Source organism: Lissotriton vulgaris, unplaced genomic scaffold (genome assembly GCF_964263255.1).
Source record: "Lissotriton vulgaris unplaced genomic scaffold, aLisVul1.2 SCAFFOLD_1065, whole genome shotgun sequence".
Lineage (NCBI taxonomy): Eukaryota > Metazoa > Chordata > Amphibia > Caudata > Salamandridae > Lissotriton > Lissotriton vulgaris.
In genome coordinates this window covers 508838-524681 of record NW_028253252.1, presented here as the reverse complement: position 1 = coordinate 524681, position 15844 = coordinate 508838, and the positions used below count along the sequence as shown (strand labels likewise).

Genomic DNA, 15844 nt, shown 5'->3' with positions numbered 1-15844 from the left:
GTCGATAGGACCTCACATCCGTCGCATCCCTGCCGGGTTTTAGCAGCGGCACTATCAATGCTTCCCTCATGGATCCGGGCAAACACCCTGACCCATAAGCCTCCGTGTATACCACCAGCAGTCTGGGTGCCAAACTATCTACAAACTTCTGGTAAAACTCTATCGGCAATCCATCCACACCGGGCGTTTTATTCCGCGCCATATGCTTAATGGCCGCCCTTATTTCAGCTAGTGTGATCGGCCCGCCTAGATCTTTCGCGTCCTCGTCGTCAAGGACCGGAAGCTGCCTCGCCTCTAGGTACTCTGCGATTACGTGGGCTTCCACTCCCAACTGACTCTGGTACAATTCCTCATAATACGCTCGAAAGCACTCCAGCACCGCCGCCTGAAAATATACCGTTTCCCCCAGTGCGTTGTTGATGCTAAGGACCGGGCAGCCCCTAAGTTCAGGATTAGCAAGTCTGGCCAGGAGCGTGCCCACCTTATCCCTTTCAGCATGCGCTCTGATGGCGTATTGCCTATAGTCGTAGCTCCTCAACCGTTCCGTTTCGGTAGCGACCACTTCCTTAGCCTCCAGCAACCGGGCCTGCAAGTCCGGTCGGGCCGGCCTGCGCCGCTCCAGGACTCTCAGTTTCTCTTCCGCATTAGCAAGTGCATTCAACACAGACGTGCGAGCATTCGAAAACCTACCCAGGCATACCCCTCTCACCACCACTTTCATCGCATCCCATTCAGTGGACCTACATGTAGCAGTACCCTCATTCTCACTGAAATAATGATCGATGCCCTGCTGGACCGCTTCACTGAACACCGAGTCTTCCAACGTGTCTGGCCGGAGCCGCCATGTTGGAATCACTGAACGCTCCCGCTGCCACTGGACATGTACCAATAGGGGATTATGATCCGATATGGTTCTGGCCAAATACTCCGTATGAGAGATCAGTGGGGCCAGGGACCCGCCACAGAGCACCGAATCAATTCTCACATGTAGTGCATGGAGGGCTGAGAAAAAAGAATAGTCCCTAACATCCCTGTGTTGTTCCCGCCACACATCCAGCAACCCCCACCTATCCTGCCAATCCTTCCTGTGCATGGCTAACTTGCGTACCGGGGAATCAACAAGGGGAGGGTCAGACCTGTCCAAGACCACATCCGTGATCGAATTAAAATCCCCCCCCAGTATCACCGGGCCCGCTAGGAAAGAGGCCAAGGACCCGGATAGGCCATCCAAGAATCGGGCCTGAGCAGCATTCGGAGCATACACACAGCAGAGAACCACATCCCGACCATACAACCGCCCCTCCACCGCCACAAACCTGCCCTCAGGATCCACCACTTGATTCAATACCTGAAACGGTATCCCCGCTCTCACCCATATCAGTACCCCTCTAGCAAACGCTGAGTAAGTGGTGCCAAACACCTGACCCCGCCACCTCTTTTGCAGTGCGGCACATTCCTTTTTTGTCAAATGGGTCTCCTGCAGCATGGCAACCTGGACCCCCCTTCGCACCAAATACGCATGTACCTTGTGGCGCTTGACCATAGTTCGCAGCCCCCGGACATTCCACGTCAGGCATTTTAAATTAGGTAACGTCCCCATACCAGCAGTGAACAATCCAAGTCAAACATTGCCAGTTCGCGCCCACACCATAGCAGTTGCCCCCCCCAAAACAAATGTTAGAAAAGAAAACACCCCAAACCCCACTCCCCAGGACAGAGCCCACAAACCCAGTGTCAGCCCCGATCCAAACCTCAAACCAAACACACATCCGTCTAACCTGTGGTCGCCACCACAGAAGGCCTTAAGGGCCCTGGGGGGGTGAGTTATCGCCGACCCCAGCGAGCGGAGCCCGCGCCCCGCGCTCTCCATCCCATCATGCCAACGCGGCACCCTACCCGGCAACCCACCCATCTCCAACAGGATACCACCCTACCAAAAACCGTGTCCAAGTCCCAATGAAGCATCAACCGTGAAAAACCCCATCGGATGTTTGGGGGGTGACCACCGGCCCCTTCGAGCTCTCCGCCTCCGAAAGGTCCTCTCCAGTCCTGCCGCCTTCGTCGCCAGAGTCCGTCTCCGCCAGTTCACTTTCTGGCTGCGATCTCGTAATGGCCGCCGTCGCTGCAAGCGCCTCTCTCTTGTCCGCAGCCATTTGGGTCCGATCTCGTCTACTTTTGTGAGACCTATCTGTCCCAGCCCTGTACGATTCTAGCCACTGCCATGCTTCGTCCGGGGTCTGAAAGAAGTGCGTGGTCTCATCCAGGATGGCCCGCAGCTTGGCCGGGAAGAGCAAGGAGTACTGGATGCCCTCCTCTCTCAGTTCCTTCTTCACCGCCAGAAACGATGCCCTATTCTTCTGGACCGCCTGGGTGTAGTCCGGAAAGATCGTAACCCTGCTGTTCTCCACCTCATACGGGCCCGATGCCCGAGCCCTCTGGATGAGAAGGTCCCGGTCCTTATAATGGAGGAGCCGCACCACCATCGGTCGGGGGGGGGGGGCGGCCAAGCGCTGGTGGGCGAGCCGGCACCCCGTGGGCTCGTTCCAGGGTGAAGAAAGGAGTAAGTCCCTCTGGTGCCACCACAGTTCGGAACCAGTCCTCCATGTAGGCCACCGCATCCTCCCCCTCAATTCGTTCCGGCAGGCCTACAACCCGCACGTTGTTCCGCCTATTGCGGCTTTCGGCATCCTCCGCTCGTCGTTCCAGCGAATCCAGCCGGGCCAGGATGTCTGTTATCCTATGTTCCGCGGTCACCACCGACGTTCCGCGGTCACCACCGACGGTTTCAGGTCCAATAAGAGTTGGTCATGGTCCTTGACCTTATCCGCCAGCTTCGCATGATCCGCTCGCAGGAGCCCCAGCCCCGTGGCGACCTGTGCAATGTCCTGCTGCAACGCCTCCTTGGTCGAGGTGATAGCGTCCAGTATGGCATCCAAGCGCCGATGCAGTCGCTGCTCCTGGTCCAACATCGGCGGGGGGGCCTCGCCCATCTGGGACAGCGCAGCCAAGTCCTCCCGTCCCTGCTCCAAGGCCGCCTCTCCTCCTGTAGCCGCCATCTTAGGTACTGCGTCACAGGCAAAGGGATTCGCCAAGTCCCGGCAACCACCGTGGGACGGGGCGAGCGTCTCAGTAATGTACAGGATCAAGTGCCACCACTTATGCCCGCAACTCCTAGGACCAAATGGGCCAGCACCGTCCGACTCGCCCCCTCCAGGTCCGGAGGGAGGAGGGAAAGGAGGAGGGATAGCGGCGAGCAATCGTCCCCAATATCCGATCAGCACCGGGTTCCCGGTCCCCCAATCTTCAGGACCGTCGCCACAGCCCCCACAGCGTCGATCTCACAGCAGTGGGCCCCCCCACCAGTCGGTGCTAAGACTGCTCAATGTCGTCGTCCGGAGCCGTCGGTCCGCTCCGCTGCCATTTTCTTCGCACTCTCGGCAACACCTCGGCCGTCGTTCATCGAGGTCTCCCCGGGGCCAGCGGTCCTCCAGTCGCTTTCCACCGATGCCTAGTGGCTCCCCAACCTTTCGTAGGCCAGGATTACCGACCACGGGTCGCTCCGGGTGCAGGAATCAGGAGAATTAGCGGGATTCCGCGCGGAGCTGAAAGCTCACGCCGCCATCCCGATCGGCGTCCAAGCCACGCCCTCCCTCGGGGCTTGTTCTACCTTATCCTTACAATGCACCCTGCCCTTGGGCCCACTATAGGGGTGTCTGACATGAAGAAAAGGGAAGGTTTAGGGACTGGCAAGTGGGTGCACTTGCCCAGTCAGCAAGACTGTACCAGACTGCACGCCGGCTCTGCAATAGCAGACCTTAGACACATTTTACAAGGCTGCTTCTGTGGGTGGCGCAACCAGTGCTGCAGGCCCACAAGCAGCATTTGGATTACACGCCCTGGGCACACTCAGTGCACTGTACTAGGGTCTGACAAGTAAACAAAACATCCAATCATGGAATTACTAATCCATACATCAATTTACACAGGGAGCACTCGCACTGTAGCACTGGACAGCAGTGGCACAGTGCCCAAAGCATATAACACCAGCAAAAATACATGAGGCAACAGCAAAAATGAAAGGTAGACCCACGCCAATGGTGCCAGGTCTAACAAGGAGCATTGCGGTTTGTTTCATTTTACTAGCTGGAACTGTTGTATCCGTCCATTGCTGACTTCTTACCAGTGCATGATGAACTATTTTACAAATAATTGGTATGCTCTTTCAATTATTCATCTCATGCATTTGTGCTGTAAACAAAGTCATCATTTGAGTTTTTCCTGCAAGAGACATTTTTTTTTCTTTTCAGCACTGGAATGGAAGCCTCTCCCTAAGATGGGCATCTTGTTAATTTGTCCATTTTCATTTTGGCACAGCCTCCCAAGACTTTGGATCCTGCTGCTGTTTTCCTGTCTCTTTCTGTTGTCTCCATTCGTATTACACAGAACACGTCTGTCTCCTATTTCATTGAACTTAAGGAACTATTTTTAAAAAAGAAATATCAATCAATCAATCACTGCATTTCTAAAGCGCGCTACATACCCGTGAGGGTCTCAAGGCACTGGGGGGGGGGTAGGAGGGGGGAGGGTGGCGCTACTGATCGAAGAGCCAGGTCTTGAGAAGTCTTCTGAAGGCCAGCAGGTCCTGAGTCTGTCGTATACTGGTAGGGAGTGCGTTCCAGGTCTTGGCGGCGAGGTAGGAGAAGGATCTGCCCTTCTGCAGTGGTTTTTCCGGATGCGAGGAACTGTGGCGAGGCGAGGTTGGCTGAGCGGAGGCTTTGGGTGGGGGTGTGGAAGATGATTCGGTTATTGAGGTATGTGGGTCTGGTGTTGTGTTGTGCTTTGTGTGCATGGATGAGGAGTTTGAAGGTGATCCTCTTGTTGACGGGGAGCCAGTGCAGGCCTCTCAGGTGGGGTGTGATGTGGCTGTGTCGGGGGACGTCCAGGATCAGACGCACCGAGGCGTTCTGGATTCGTTGTAGTCGTCTCCGGAGCTTGGTTGTTGTTCCTGAGTAGAGGGCGTTCCCGTAGTCGAGACTGCTGGTGATGAGGGCCTGGGTGACGTTTTTTCTCGTGTCGGGAGGGATCCATTTGAAGATCCTGCGGAGCATTCAGAGGGTGTTGGAGCAGGACGCAGAGACGGCGTTGACTTGCCTGGTCATGGAGAGGGTGGAGTCGAGGATGACCCCCAGGTTGCGTGCGTGGTCTGTGGGTTCCGGGGCTGTGCCTAGCGATGTTGTCCACCAGGAGTCGTCCCACGCTGATGGGGTGGGTCCGAGAATGAGGACCTCCGTCTCGTCTGAATTCAGCTTCAGTCTGCTGTCCTTCATCCAGTCGGCTACGGCCTTCATTCCTCTGTGGATGTTGGCTTTTGCGGTGTAGGGGTCAGCTGGGTGTCGTCGGCGTAGGAGATGATGTTGAGGTTGTGTTGTCGTGCGACGTGGGCGAGTGGTGCCATGTAGATATTGAACAGCGTCGGGCTGAGGGAGGATCCCTGTGGGACGCCGCAGATGATCTCAGTGGTTTTCGAGCGTAAGGGTGGTAGGCGGACGCTCTGGGTTCTGCCGGAGAGGAAGGATGTGGTCCAGGCTAGGGCCTTCTCTTGGATTCCGGCATTCAGGCGCCAGGATACCCGTAGGGTGACAGTTGCGCGATACAAATAATAAATACAATACAATACAATTATATAAAAGAACTACTATGAAACTAACTGATTCCAGCACTACTATACATTAACAAAAGGAATAATATCTGAGTGGGGCAAATAGACTATCTCTAATTTTGAGCCATACTTGAGGAATTTATAACACAAGGAACACCTAAGGAGCATAAAGATACAGAGGTCTTTTTCCCCCTTCCCCATCTCTTTAAGACCGGAAATCAATGCGCATTGGAACAACTACTTCGCTCTGAAGAAGTTCTGTTTTCAGAACGAAACGTGTTGGCTGGCTTTTTTCCCAAAGCGGAACATTAAATGATCATTGAAAATGTATATCAAGACTCAGCGTCTGTGTGTGGAGACACTAAGAAAGTTGTCTAGTTTCTTCAATTTGGATGGGATTGACTTTCAAAGCAGTGCTTTCCCATATTGACCATGTTTATATGCCACAGATGCTAATGGACTTGGTCTGGGGAATGGTAGACGAAGGGTTGAACTAACCAAATTGCGACTCCTGCCGGATGAGGGGAGGCCGCCCCAGACCTAGAGCTCTATCTGGCTGCATAACTGCAGTGGGCGGCTAGGTGGTAAGCTGCACGTTGGGATGCCCCAGGTGGGAGAGATCCGGAAATACCATTGAGGCCACTCTTGCATTGTTGCTACCTAACCCTCTTAAGAAAAACCATGTTAGTAACAAGGGCACCCTGGTTCAACCACTTTGCGACGTCTCACGAGGGCACTCCAGAGAACACATGAAATAGCCTTATGCATGGGAGATCCCTTTGATCTCTCTGATGGTGCTACCACACCAGAGAAATTGAAGTGGACTGTGTGACTGGGGTTGGAGCACCCTTATTGTATTGTGCAATTTATATTCTGGGGGAGTTTTGTTAAATTTAAAGACCTCCACAAGGTCTAGATCATCTCAGGAAGGCACTACTTACGGTATGGGCCAATAGTAGCGACAGGTATGTGGAAAATTAGTATGTAGCAGCCACTTGAAAATGATTGGCTATGAGATATGCCCACCCTAAATGGCAAGCATTAACTCTTTTCTCTGGAAATCTCTAACCGTGCAGTCATAGAACGAACTGACCACATTGTACAATAAATGGACTCATGATCTGGTCTTGCTGCGGAATACACTGAAATTCAGCCCTAAGATATCTAGGATGTCCAAGTATAAATTAATACAGTACTATATGCTTAGGGAGTATATTACCCCCAAAAGAATTAAGTGTCCCTGATGCTCCTGCTGGGTGCCCCAGATGAGGTAAATACAGGTCTGACTTCTTCCATATGTTGTGGACCTGTTCATCGTTCGATACTTACTGGGAATTGTGGTAGAGGTCATCAAGAGTGCCACAGATTGAGACCTCCCAAAGACCCCTTCAGTGTTCTTATTTGGCCTCTTCCTGAGATCCACGGTCATTGGTGTGACGAGCAGGTTTAAAGACCCATGACTTATACTAGATAAACTTCAGATATCCATGAGCTGGATAAGTCCAGTAGGAAGTAGGGTAAGGAATTCAATAGATGGACTGAATGCGATGAGACAGCGCTGAAAAGGGAAGTCAGGAGGGGTTTGAGGCGACATGATATCATGTAAGCCTGGGATGCAATAATGACAGCAATACCGCCTACAGAGAGAGAGAGCAGTAATGGTGCTCTCCCCCTCCCAGTAATTGTGATGATGAGTACTGTTTGTGGTAATTGCACCACTTAATGGCTCACTGCTGGCATGTTCAGTGCCTGTAGAATTACAAGCTGTCGTGAGTTGCAAGAAAAGTGAGAATGTCAGAGCAATGGGACCTGTGTGATGATTTGCATCAGAGAGGAAGCAGGTGCAGACAAAATTGAACCCTCCTGAGATTGAACCAATGCTAGGTCTTTTTGGGGGTGCTCTATGCTCCTGTTTGGGACGTGAAATATATTTGCTGTGTCACATTGTCGGCAGCAGGATTACAAAAGGGTTCAAGCTGCAGTGCATTTTGTCCGAATTAAAAGAAATCGATACAAGCTTAGCTCCGGTCTAATTCTGTTTGCAGCTTCGAATCTGAAACATGAGACTCATTCCTATGAAACCATGCTGAAAGGTATGCATCTTTTACTCCTATTCATTAGAGCTTTTTTGGATTTTCATTACATCGCGCCTATTGTCTTTAAAATGCTTGTCTGTACAGTTAGCTAAGACCTTTAAGCTCTCGTTTCATTTGCAAAATATAGTGTTCCCCAGTGCCAGAGCGAAGTCACGGTTGCAGAAGATTTTTTACTTTGGCAAGAGGAAATCTGAGGTTTTAAATACACTCAACAATGGATCCCTGCTCCATTTTGGTACAAATCCGTAAACGTATTGTCGTTCAACCTGTGCCTCCTAGTTAGCCATAGCAATATGTTCAGATGATTTCTACTGTGTTGTTTGCTCCACCTTGATCCAGGATGTCTCCATCAGACCTTCCAGTCCCTTTTGAGGGGCATTTGATGGTTTTCAGTTCTGTGGCCAATACATTTCGACCTAAACATTGCGCAGACAATCCGCTGTTCATGACTGGTCTGCACACGATCTTTCTCAAACTTCTTGGTAGTCCCAAATACATTTGAATGGATCAAACTGATTTTGGTTTAGAGTGGCAGGGTCAGCTTTATTGGCAGAGATTCAGCCATACACAAAAATCTAATTAATCTTTATTCAGTTGATCCTGACCCTACTTCCAAAAGCACTTGTAAATTACACTATCTCTGTAGTTCTTTATTTGGAGTTTTGCATAAAACTGAAATATTCTGTTTACCATGAGATCCGGTTATATTAAGAAGTTTGAGCTAAATCAAACTTTGTGCAGATCGATGGAGATGACGAACCAGTAAATTTAAGCAAGTGCTTTTTCCAATCTCCAGTGGTTGTGCTAGAAAGTTATGTCTGTCATTTGGTATACTGTCTGTATCATTAACTGCCTTCTTTGTTTTTGACCTTGTTTTTTTAGGTCTCACTTGAGTCAGCAATTGCGCTGCTCTGGCAATGACATTTAGTAGCTGGGTTTTAAAAGTGCTACCTTGCCGGCCACCAGCTTGCTGTTATGCGCACAAGCGCGCGCCATGTGCACAGCTGCCATGTGGCTTTATCGCGTGAATCCGATTGCAATCACTTTCGCGCACACAACTCCCGGGCTTCTTTTCACGCACTTGAGGTGCCCACTTCTCTTGAAGGGTCTATTCACATTCAGCCCGGCCGCTCTTCAACTCCACCCCCCTCCCTCACAGCAAGATCGCGTGTATTTACACTCTCAGCCAGCCCGCGCTTCAACTCCCTCCCTCTCCCTCACCACAGAGCGCGTCTTTGACCAGGGTAACTTGTTATGTAAGTTACCCAAAATCCCCTCTAATCGGGGACAGGCCATGTGAATACATCGCAATAATGAATCTTTCTTTCACGTTGTTCCGAACAAAATGCAACTTTTAAAAAGCGCCTGCACAGCCTGAGAGCCAGTGCTCGGCACCACAAAAGAGCAACGTCTGATATGTTTCTTCTCACAAGGCTTTCAAATACATGCAGCGGAACGTCCAGCTTATGTGTTTCCATAGTACCCAGCAGCCGGGCAGCGCTTAAACTCCACCTCCCTCCCTCATCGCAAGATCGCGTGTATTTTCACTTTCAGCCCGCCCGCGCTTCAACTCCCTCTCCCTCTCTCACCACAGAGCGCGTCTTTGATCAGGGTAACTTGTTATCTGAGTTACCCGAATTCCCCTCCAATCTGGTACAGGCCATATGAATACATCGCCGCAATGAATCTTTCTTTCACGTTGTTCCGAATAAAATGCAGCTTTTAAAAAGCGCCTGCACATCCTGAGAGCCACGCTCAGCGCCTCAAAAGAGCAATGTCCGATATGTTTCTTCTCACGAGGCTTTCTAATACATGCAGTGGAACGTCCACCCTATATGTTGCCATAGTAGCCAGCGGCTGCTTTTCATACTGGCTTTGCCTTTCACAGACTAGAGTTTGGGATTTTATTGAAAGGTCTGACGGTCTGTTATCAGGTGACATTCATTGCGGCTGCTGGAACACATCCCTTTGTACGTGGTCACATTTCAGCACATACTCTGCTCTGAACGAGTTTGACATTTTTAAGGGCCACTTTAAATCTATTGTCATTTTTTTTCTTCATTCCAGCTTCTGTTTTGACACAAATGTATGCCTACAATCAATATTCAATGTTCCTTCCTGCCCCTGGAATGTAAGAATTTTGAATAATTAATTATCCTTGATCTTTGTTCCATTCTTGAGATGAATTGGTGCTAACTGTGAACCCAGGCATTGCTTGTAAAATCCGCAACCTTCGTAGTGTCAGGCCCTGCCTACACAATCAACCACCTCTGCAAACAAGCATTGGCATAGCCAATAGGTATCGCTTTTGGGACCTTATAAGTTTTTAGTGATGCAGCACAATATCCTTGGTGCAACAACATACACTGTTGCATGGTTAAACACTTATAAGGTCCCTAAAGCGAGACCTATTGGCTATGCCAATGCTTGTCTGTTTCTGGCATTGGCCAGGCTGAACAAATCGGGAAGAGTACTGTAGTATTTCCATAACTCCATTAGCTTGTAAGAAGGTCAAAATGTCAGGTCCTTGTTTGGTTAAAATGGCATCATCATGTTTGACAGTCTTCAGAAGTAGCTATGAACCATGGTCGAAGGGCTGGCCAGTAAGTCACTAGTGAAGCCAAATTGTTCTCAAAGCTTTCTCAAGTTTCATGCTCCAAACTCTTAGAAACTCGTGTGCTGTGAATTTTTTTAACATGCATCAACAATCTCACTACATAGTTTAAATTAATTAGTAGTTCTCATCCCCAGTGATGGGAGTACGATATCCTATTCCTATCTACTGTTGTTCGACCATTTTTTCCTTCAGTGTGAAGCAATAGGTGTAAGACTTCTTGTGATTGACTCAAATGAAGAGTTTCCTTTGCATTTGTATTGATGATCCACGTTGATGCCTCATGACTTTCTTTGTCAAAAAAATTGTGTCCTTCTGAAACCATTAAACCTCTGCAAAAATATCTACTTAAATATTGTTTTTTTTTTATTTACACCAGGTTTGTTTTGCTTTTAATAGACGATGTGGGTCAAATTTCCCAGTGGAAAGCAATTGCAGCAGGAGGGCTGGCAGGCATTGTGGCCACCATTGTGACATACCCTACAGACGTCATAAAAACACGACTCATCGTGCAGAACAGACGGGACCCCTCGTATAGAGGCATTGTACATGCTTTGTGTTCAATGTATTATCAAGAAGGATTCCGTTCACTTTATCGAGGAGTTTCACTAACCTTACTAGGTGAGTTAGCGCTTTGGGTTTTCCTTGAACATGAAGTATAGATTGGAATGTAAAAACACCTTGTTCTTTCTTATTTTTATTGTTCATCCAGACTACAAAATAAAAAAAACCTCAGTTGTGCGCAAATGAGTAAAGGAAAATTATAATCTGTTCATTAATTGTAAAAAAAAAGAGGAAGAAATAAAATGGTCACTGTTGAGTTGGTGATATAAGAACATCAGGAGCAAAATTGATTTCTTGAAGTTCACTTCACAAAGATTACATAGGACCACAAGTTGTATAAAACGCAGCACCTTTCCTCCGCTGAAACTCTATGGAAAAAAAACAACATTCCCCAACAATCCATGGGCCCAATAAATCCTTAGCTACAACATTCTACTATGACAGATAAAGATTCCACTTACCCCTAATATGAATCGGCATTCACATCTATACAACTCCGACTTTTTTTTTTTACAAATGAGACAACAAAAACTAATATAAATAATAATAATACATAATCATAAAACCTAGCTGGAATTCCACTTTCCTTTTCCTACTCGGTAATGTGCCATTATTTACATTTTGATAATTGCTATCAATAATTTCTGTTTGTTGATCTGTAGCATTGCCAAATCCAGGTTGAACAACAAAAGAAACGTTACCACCTACATCAGAAACATTTTGAGATGTTCTATTTCATTACTATTGCTTGTACATCAAGCAGCAGACTGGGACTGTTATTCCCCATGAAATCATAACAAGTTCCTGCATCCAAACATGCACCATTGTTCCACAATATGTCCTGTCCTAGTTTGGAATAACCACACTTTTGTTCCACCACCCATTGGCCCACAAAAGCACGGCACTATCAGAAACTCTCATTACTTGTACAGGTGAGAAATACACAGATTCTCATTTTTGAATTCTTATAGGATATGTTTTTTAACAATAACACAGTCCCCTACCCAACCTGTTTATGCTTAGTTCCATGAATGTTGTCATGGTAAACTTTATCATTGACCTATTTCTGTACAATTCTATTCCTGACATGTAATTTGTCATCATCAGTTTCTACCATCTTAGTGGGACGGTATTTGCATATTTTAGGTGTCGGTAGAATGCGACCACACATTTGTCTCATTAAATAAAATGGAGTAAAAACTGTAACTGAATGAGGGGTATTATTGTAACTGTGGATGTTTTCCCTATGTCATTTGGTTACTGACAATTTGAGTGGCAAGGCAATTTGAATTCATGCTTTTAAAAATCTTTTCACACGCTCCTCCAACTGATTTGAAGATGGAGAAGATTTCCTGTCTTATGTAGACATTTATCCAAAAACATGTACATCTTTTTACAAATTAATTGAGTACCATTGTCTGAAACTGACATCTGTAATAATCCTTCAATCGAAAACATTCTTTCTAGAAGGTCTATGACAATATCAGTGGTGAGAATGGCAATAAAGTCGTAATGTATCCATTTCGAATACTAATATATAAGAACCGATAAATAACACGTCTTCATCTAAAGCATAAAAAAGACCAGCAAAATCAATGGGTAACTTCAACCAAGGCCCATTGGCAATTTGATCCAAAATGCATGCCTTGTTAAGAAAGTTTCCAATGCCTGTCAGATCTAAGACCTTCAACACACTTGTGAATTAATACACCAACTTCTGAATCTATACCTGGCCACCAATAATGTTTTCTCAGTAATCTCTTAGCGATAGTCGCTCCAGGATGACCTTCATGAGCTAACTTCAATACTTTATTTCTTTAAAAAATTGGTAGTATAAATACATCATGCCTCATTAGTAATCCTCTCTCAATGGTCAACTTATTAGCCACTTGAAAATAAATCCTTAATGATTTATGTAAATTCCTAATTGGTGGCCAGCCAACCCTTGACTACATTGTACTTGTTTAAAAAGTTCATCATTTCAGATGCATCCGTCCACTTGCACTCAGAAACAGTATATCCAATAGCATCAACAATGGCGGCCACACATTCTTGATCATCAACTTCTTTTCTTCCTTGACTTAAGAGGCAATGTGTAAAGGATTGTAATTAGTTGGGGAATTGCAATCATGGTTCGATTTTGAACACTTGGTATTTGACTCAAGGGAGCAGCCCGTGTTCGACTGTTCCAATATTTCTAGGATCTTAACATCTGTATCGTTCAGTTTGAAAATTTGGGTCTTTCTTAGTGGGGACCCACTTATAGTCCATGGGGTTGAGGCATTACCATTTGAAAGAGTCCTTTTACATTCATCAGAGTCCTGTTCGTGGTGCACTTGCACTATTGTTTCCATAGTTTCACTATGGCTTCTCAAATGTAAGAGTGTGTTGGTGGGTGAGAGTAGCACACCTGGAGATAGGTAGGGTCAATTGTTGAGGAAAGTTCAATTATCGCGGTGTCACCTAAGTGCTGGTCTCCTGGTTTCATTCCCTTGGAAGTTGGTATTGACTTGTGTAATGGTCTCAGGACTGAGTTAGGGGTTGAGATTGATTCAAGAGGGACCCTGAATCTGTGTTGAGTTTTAAAAAGTATTGATGGATTAAAATGGTTGTTTTCCCCAACCCCTCACGCAGGACTTGCCGTAGGCCCGGGTTTCCCAGTAGATTCACTTGCAATCTGAGAGCCCTGCTGAGTGGGGCTGTCAATTGTTTCTGTCTGTTTCCGTCGCATGCTGGAGATTTTATGTACAAATTTCCAGTTTTTAGATAAAGCACAATGAGACAAGGGTTTTAGTTATGGTCATTAGCGCAAGAAGGCTGGTGTTCATTTTCTTTTACAGTTTGTTTTAGTTTGTAGGGGGGGGGTGCCGCCTTCCCTGATTGAGGTCCGTTGTGAGCCCAGTTGACCAAATCTCAAGTTATTTTCGGTTGTATTAATTCAGGGTGCAACAGGGGGCACAAGCGCAGCATCTTACAGTAGAGCATGCTGGGTGGTGAACGTTTTTTCCTTAAGTATTTAGTGAATTTGCTTTAGACGATGCGTGCTGAAAGCTTGGTGTTGAGCTTTTTGTTATTTGTTCGCTGAGGTACGGTGTGTGTCGAGATGTATGGTACGTTTCGGGACACCCTCGAGTGGTCCTTAGGAGGCAAGGATGGGAGAGGACTACAGCGTTTGTGGCACATTTTAATTCAAACACTCACTCAGAACATACTTGTGGCTACTCCGTCACCAGGTCGTCGCTTCTTACTCCTTGTGCCTTGGCTCCGGGCCACTGTGCTGGCATTAGCACTGTTACCACTACCGCATACCTGCTTCTTAAAACTCCTGCATAGAATTGAGCAGTGCATCATGGGGGAGGGAGGCCAGAGGGGAGAGAAGGACTTCGGATTCCTGCTGTTCAGCTTGCTATGATCTGTTGGTTATTTGAAAAAAAGAAAAAAAACTTGAAAGGGGCTTTAAGCCTGTCCAATATTTAACAATCGGTTGGCTTCATCCCCACTCTTATCTTCTTCCTTTTCATTGGTGAACGCATGTCAGGGTGTGTCCGATTTACTTTGTCTCCTTGTGTGGAGGTACCAGCACTGTGTTTTAATCTGTGTACTGTTTTTATTTTAAACTGTGGTTTGTCCCTCCTGTATCCCCTGAGACCATGAATGCGCTGTCACTTGTGAGGTATTTTGTTAGCCTACAGTGGGCTGCAAGCCTGCCCATGGCTTATCATTGGTTTGCTCCATCGTCTCGTTCATTTCCTTCCCATTAGCCAGCACTTGCCAGCTTCAGTTTCTTATCATTTGTTTGTCCCTCCCATGGTGAATAACCCAAGTACTGCTTCCTTGAACAGTAGGTGTTGTTTTACTTTTCTCACTTTTAGGCCTTGGCTACCTTTCTTTTAGTGGCAGCAATACATAAGAGTGTATGGGCTTGCTGGCCGTCTCCCTCCTGTTTATCTATCCCCTCCACCTCCTGCTTGGTGTTTTTGCTAGCTCCCTCTCATCCGCCCTGCTCCATGTTGTTGCTAGAATCCCACTCCTTGTTGTTGCTTGACCTCTCCTGTTCCGCTCTGTGCTGTTGCTTGCCCCTCCCACTCTCCTTACCCTCCCTATTGCTAATTTCCTGTCCCTCGCTCCCCGGTTGTTGCTTGCCCCCTCCCACTTTCCACCTTTTGTTGACGCCCCCTCCCAGATTGTTGATTGCTCCTTCCCACCCTCCTGCGTTGTTGCTTACCCCTCCCACCGCCTGTCCCGGCAGTAAAAATAAGCATTGAAAAAACCTATATCTCTTACCAATGTGAGAACTATTAGCTTTGTCAATGCTTTATTTAGCCATGCTGTGCAGCAGCATGGCTGGAAATAGACCAATAAAAAGCAATATATGACATGGTCAGTGCTGACCGCGTCATAACACTTTTTTCACTACTTTCAGCCATGCTGAACAGGAGCTGGGGTGCTGTACACCTTGACTAAAACAAAATTCCATAGTCAATAGCTCCCATGTAGGCGAGCCCTGTTGGCTTTGCCAGTGCTTCTTTAATTATTGGATTTGTTAAGGTAGTGACTTACTTTTCTTTATCTCTTCCCATTCCTATTTGGAGCTTAGTTTTACCTCGTTCTTTTTGGAGACCGGCAATGCTGCCATCTTGAGGGCCAACCACCATTGTCGCTCTAACCTGTATCCTGATATAAATGTGGTTGATTTCTTATTTTATAGTCTTGCCTCGATCCAGATTTTTCTATTCTTTGTAACGTAATCTCCACTCTAGTAAATTTTCTGTGGCAAAGGCATGATTCCAAAAGAGGCAGCAACCCAGCTGGTTTTCAGCATTAAAATGTGTACTTCAATTAACTGATTGCTCACAATTCCCTGGCACACTTATTCTGATCACATGTAAAATAATGTTAAATTTGAATTCG

General features: G+C 47.1%; 1 protein-coding gene across 1 annotated transcript in view; it reads left to right on the top strand.

The window, feature by feature from the left end:
* Positions 1-15844, top strand: part of SLC25A43 (solute carrier family 25 member 43) — a 294586-nt gene that overhangs the window by 76545 nt on the left and 202197 nt on the right. The window contains exon 2 of the mRNA XM_086951351.1: positions 10749-10990. Within this exon, the coding sequence (XP_086807477.1) occupies positions 10749-10990 (242 nt within the window). The remainder of the gene's footprint in view (positions 1-10748; positions 10991-15844) is intronic.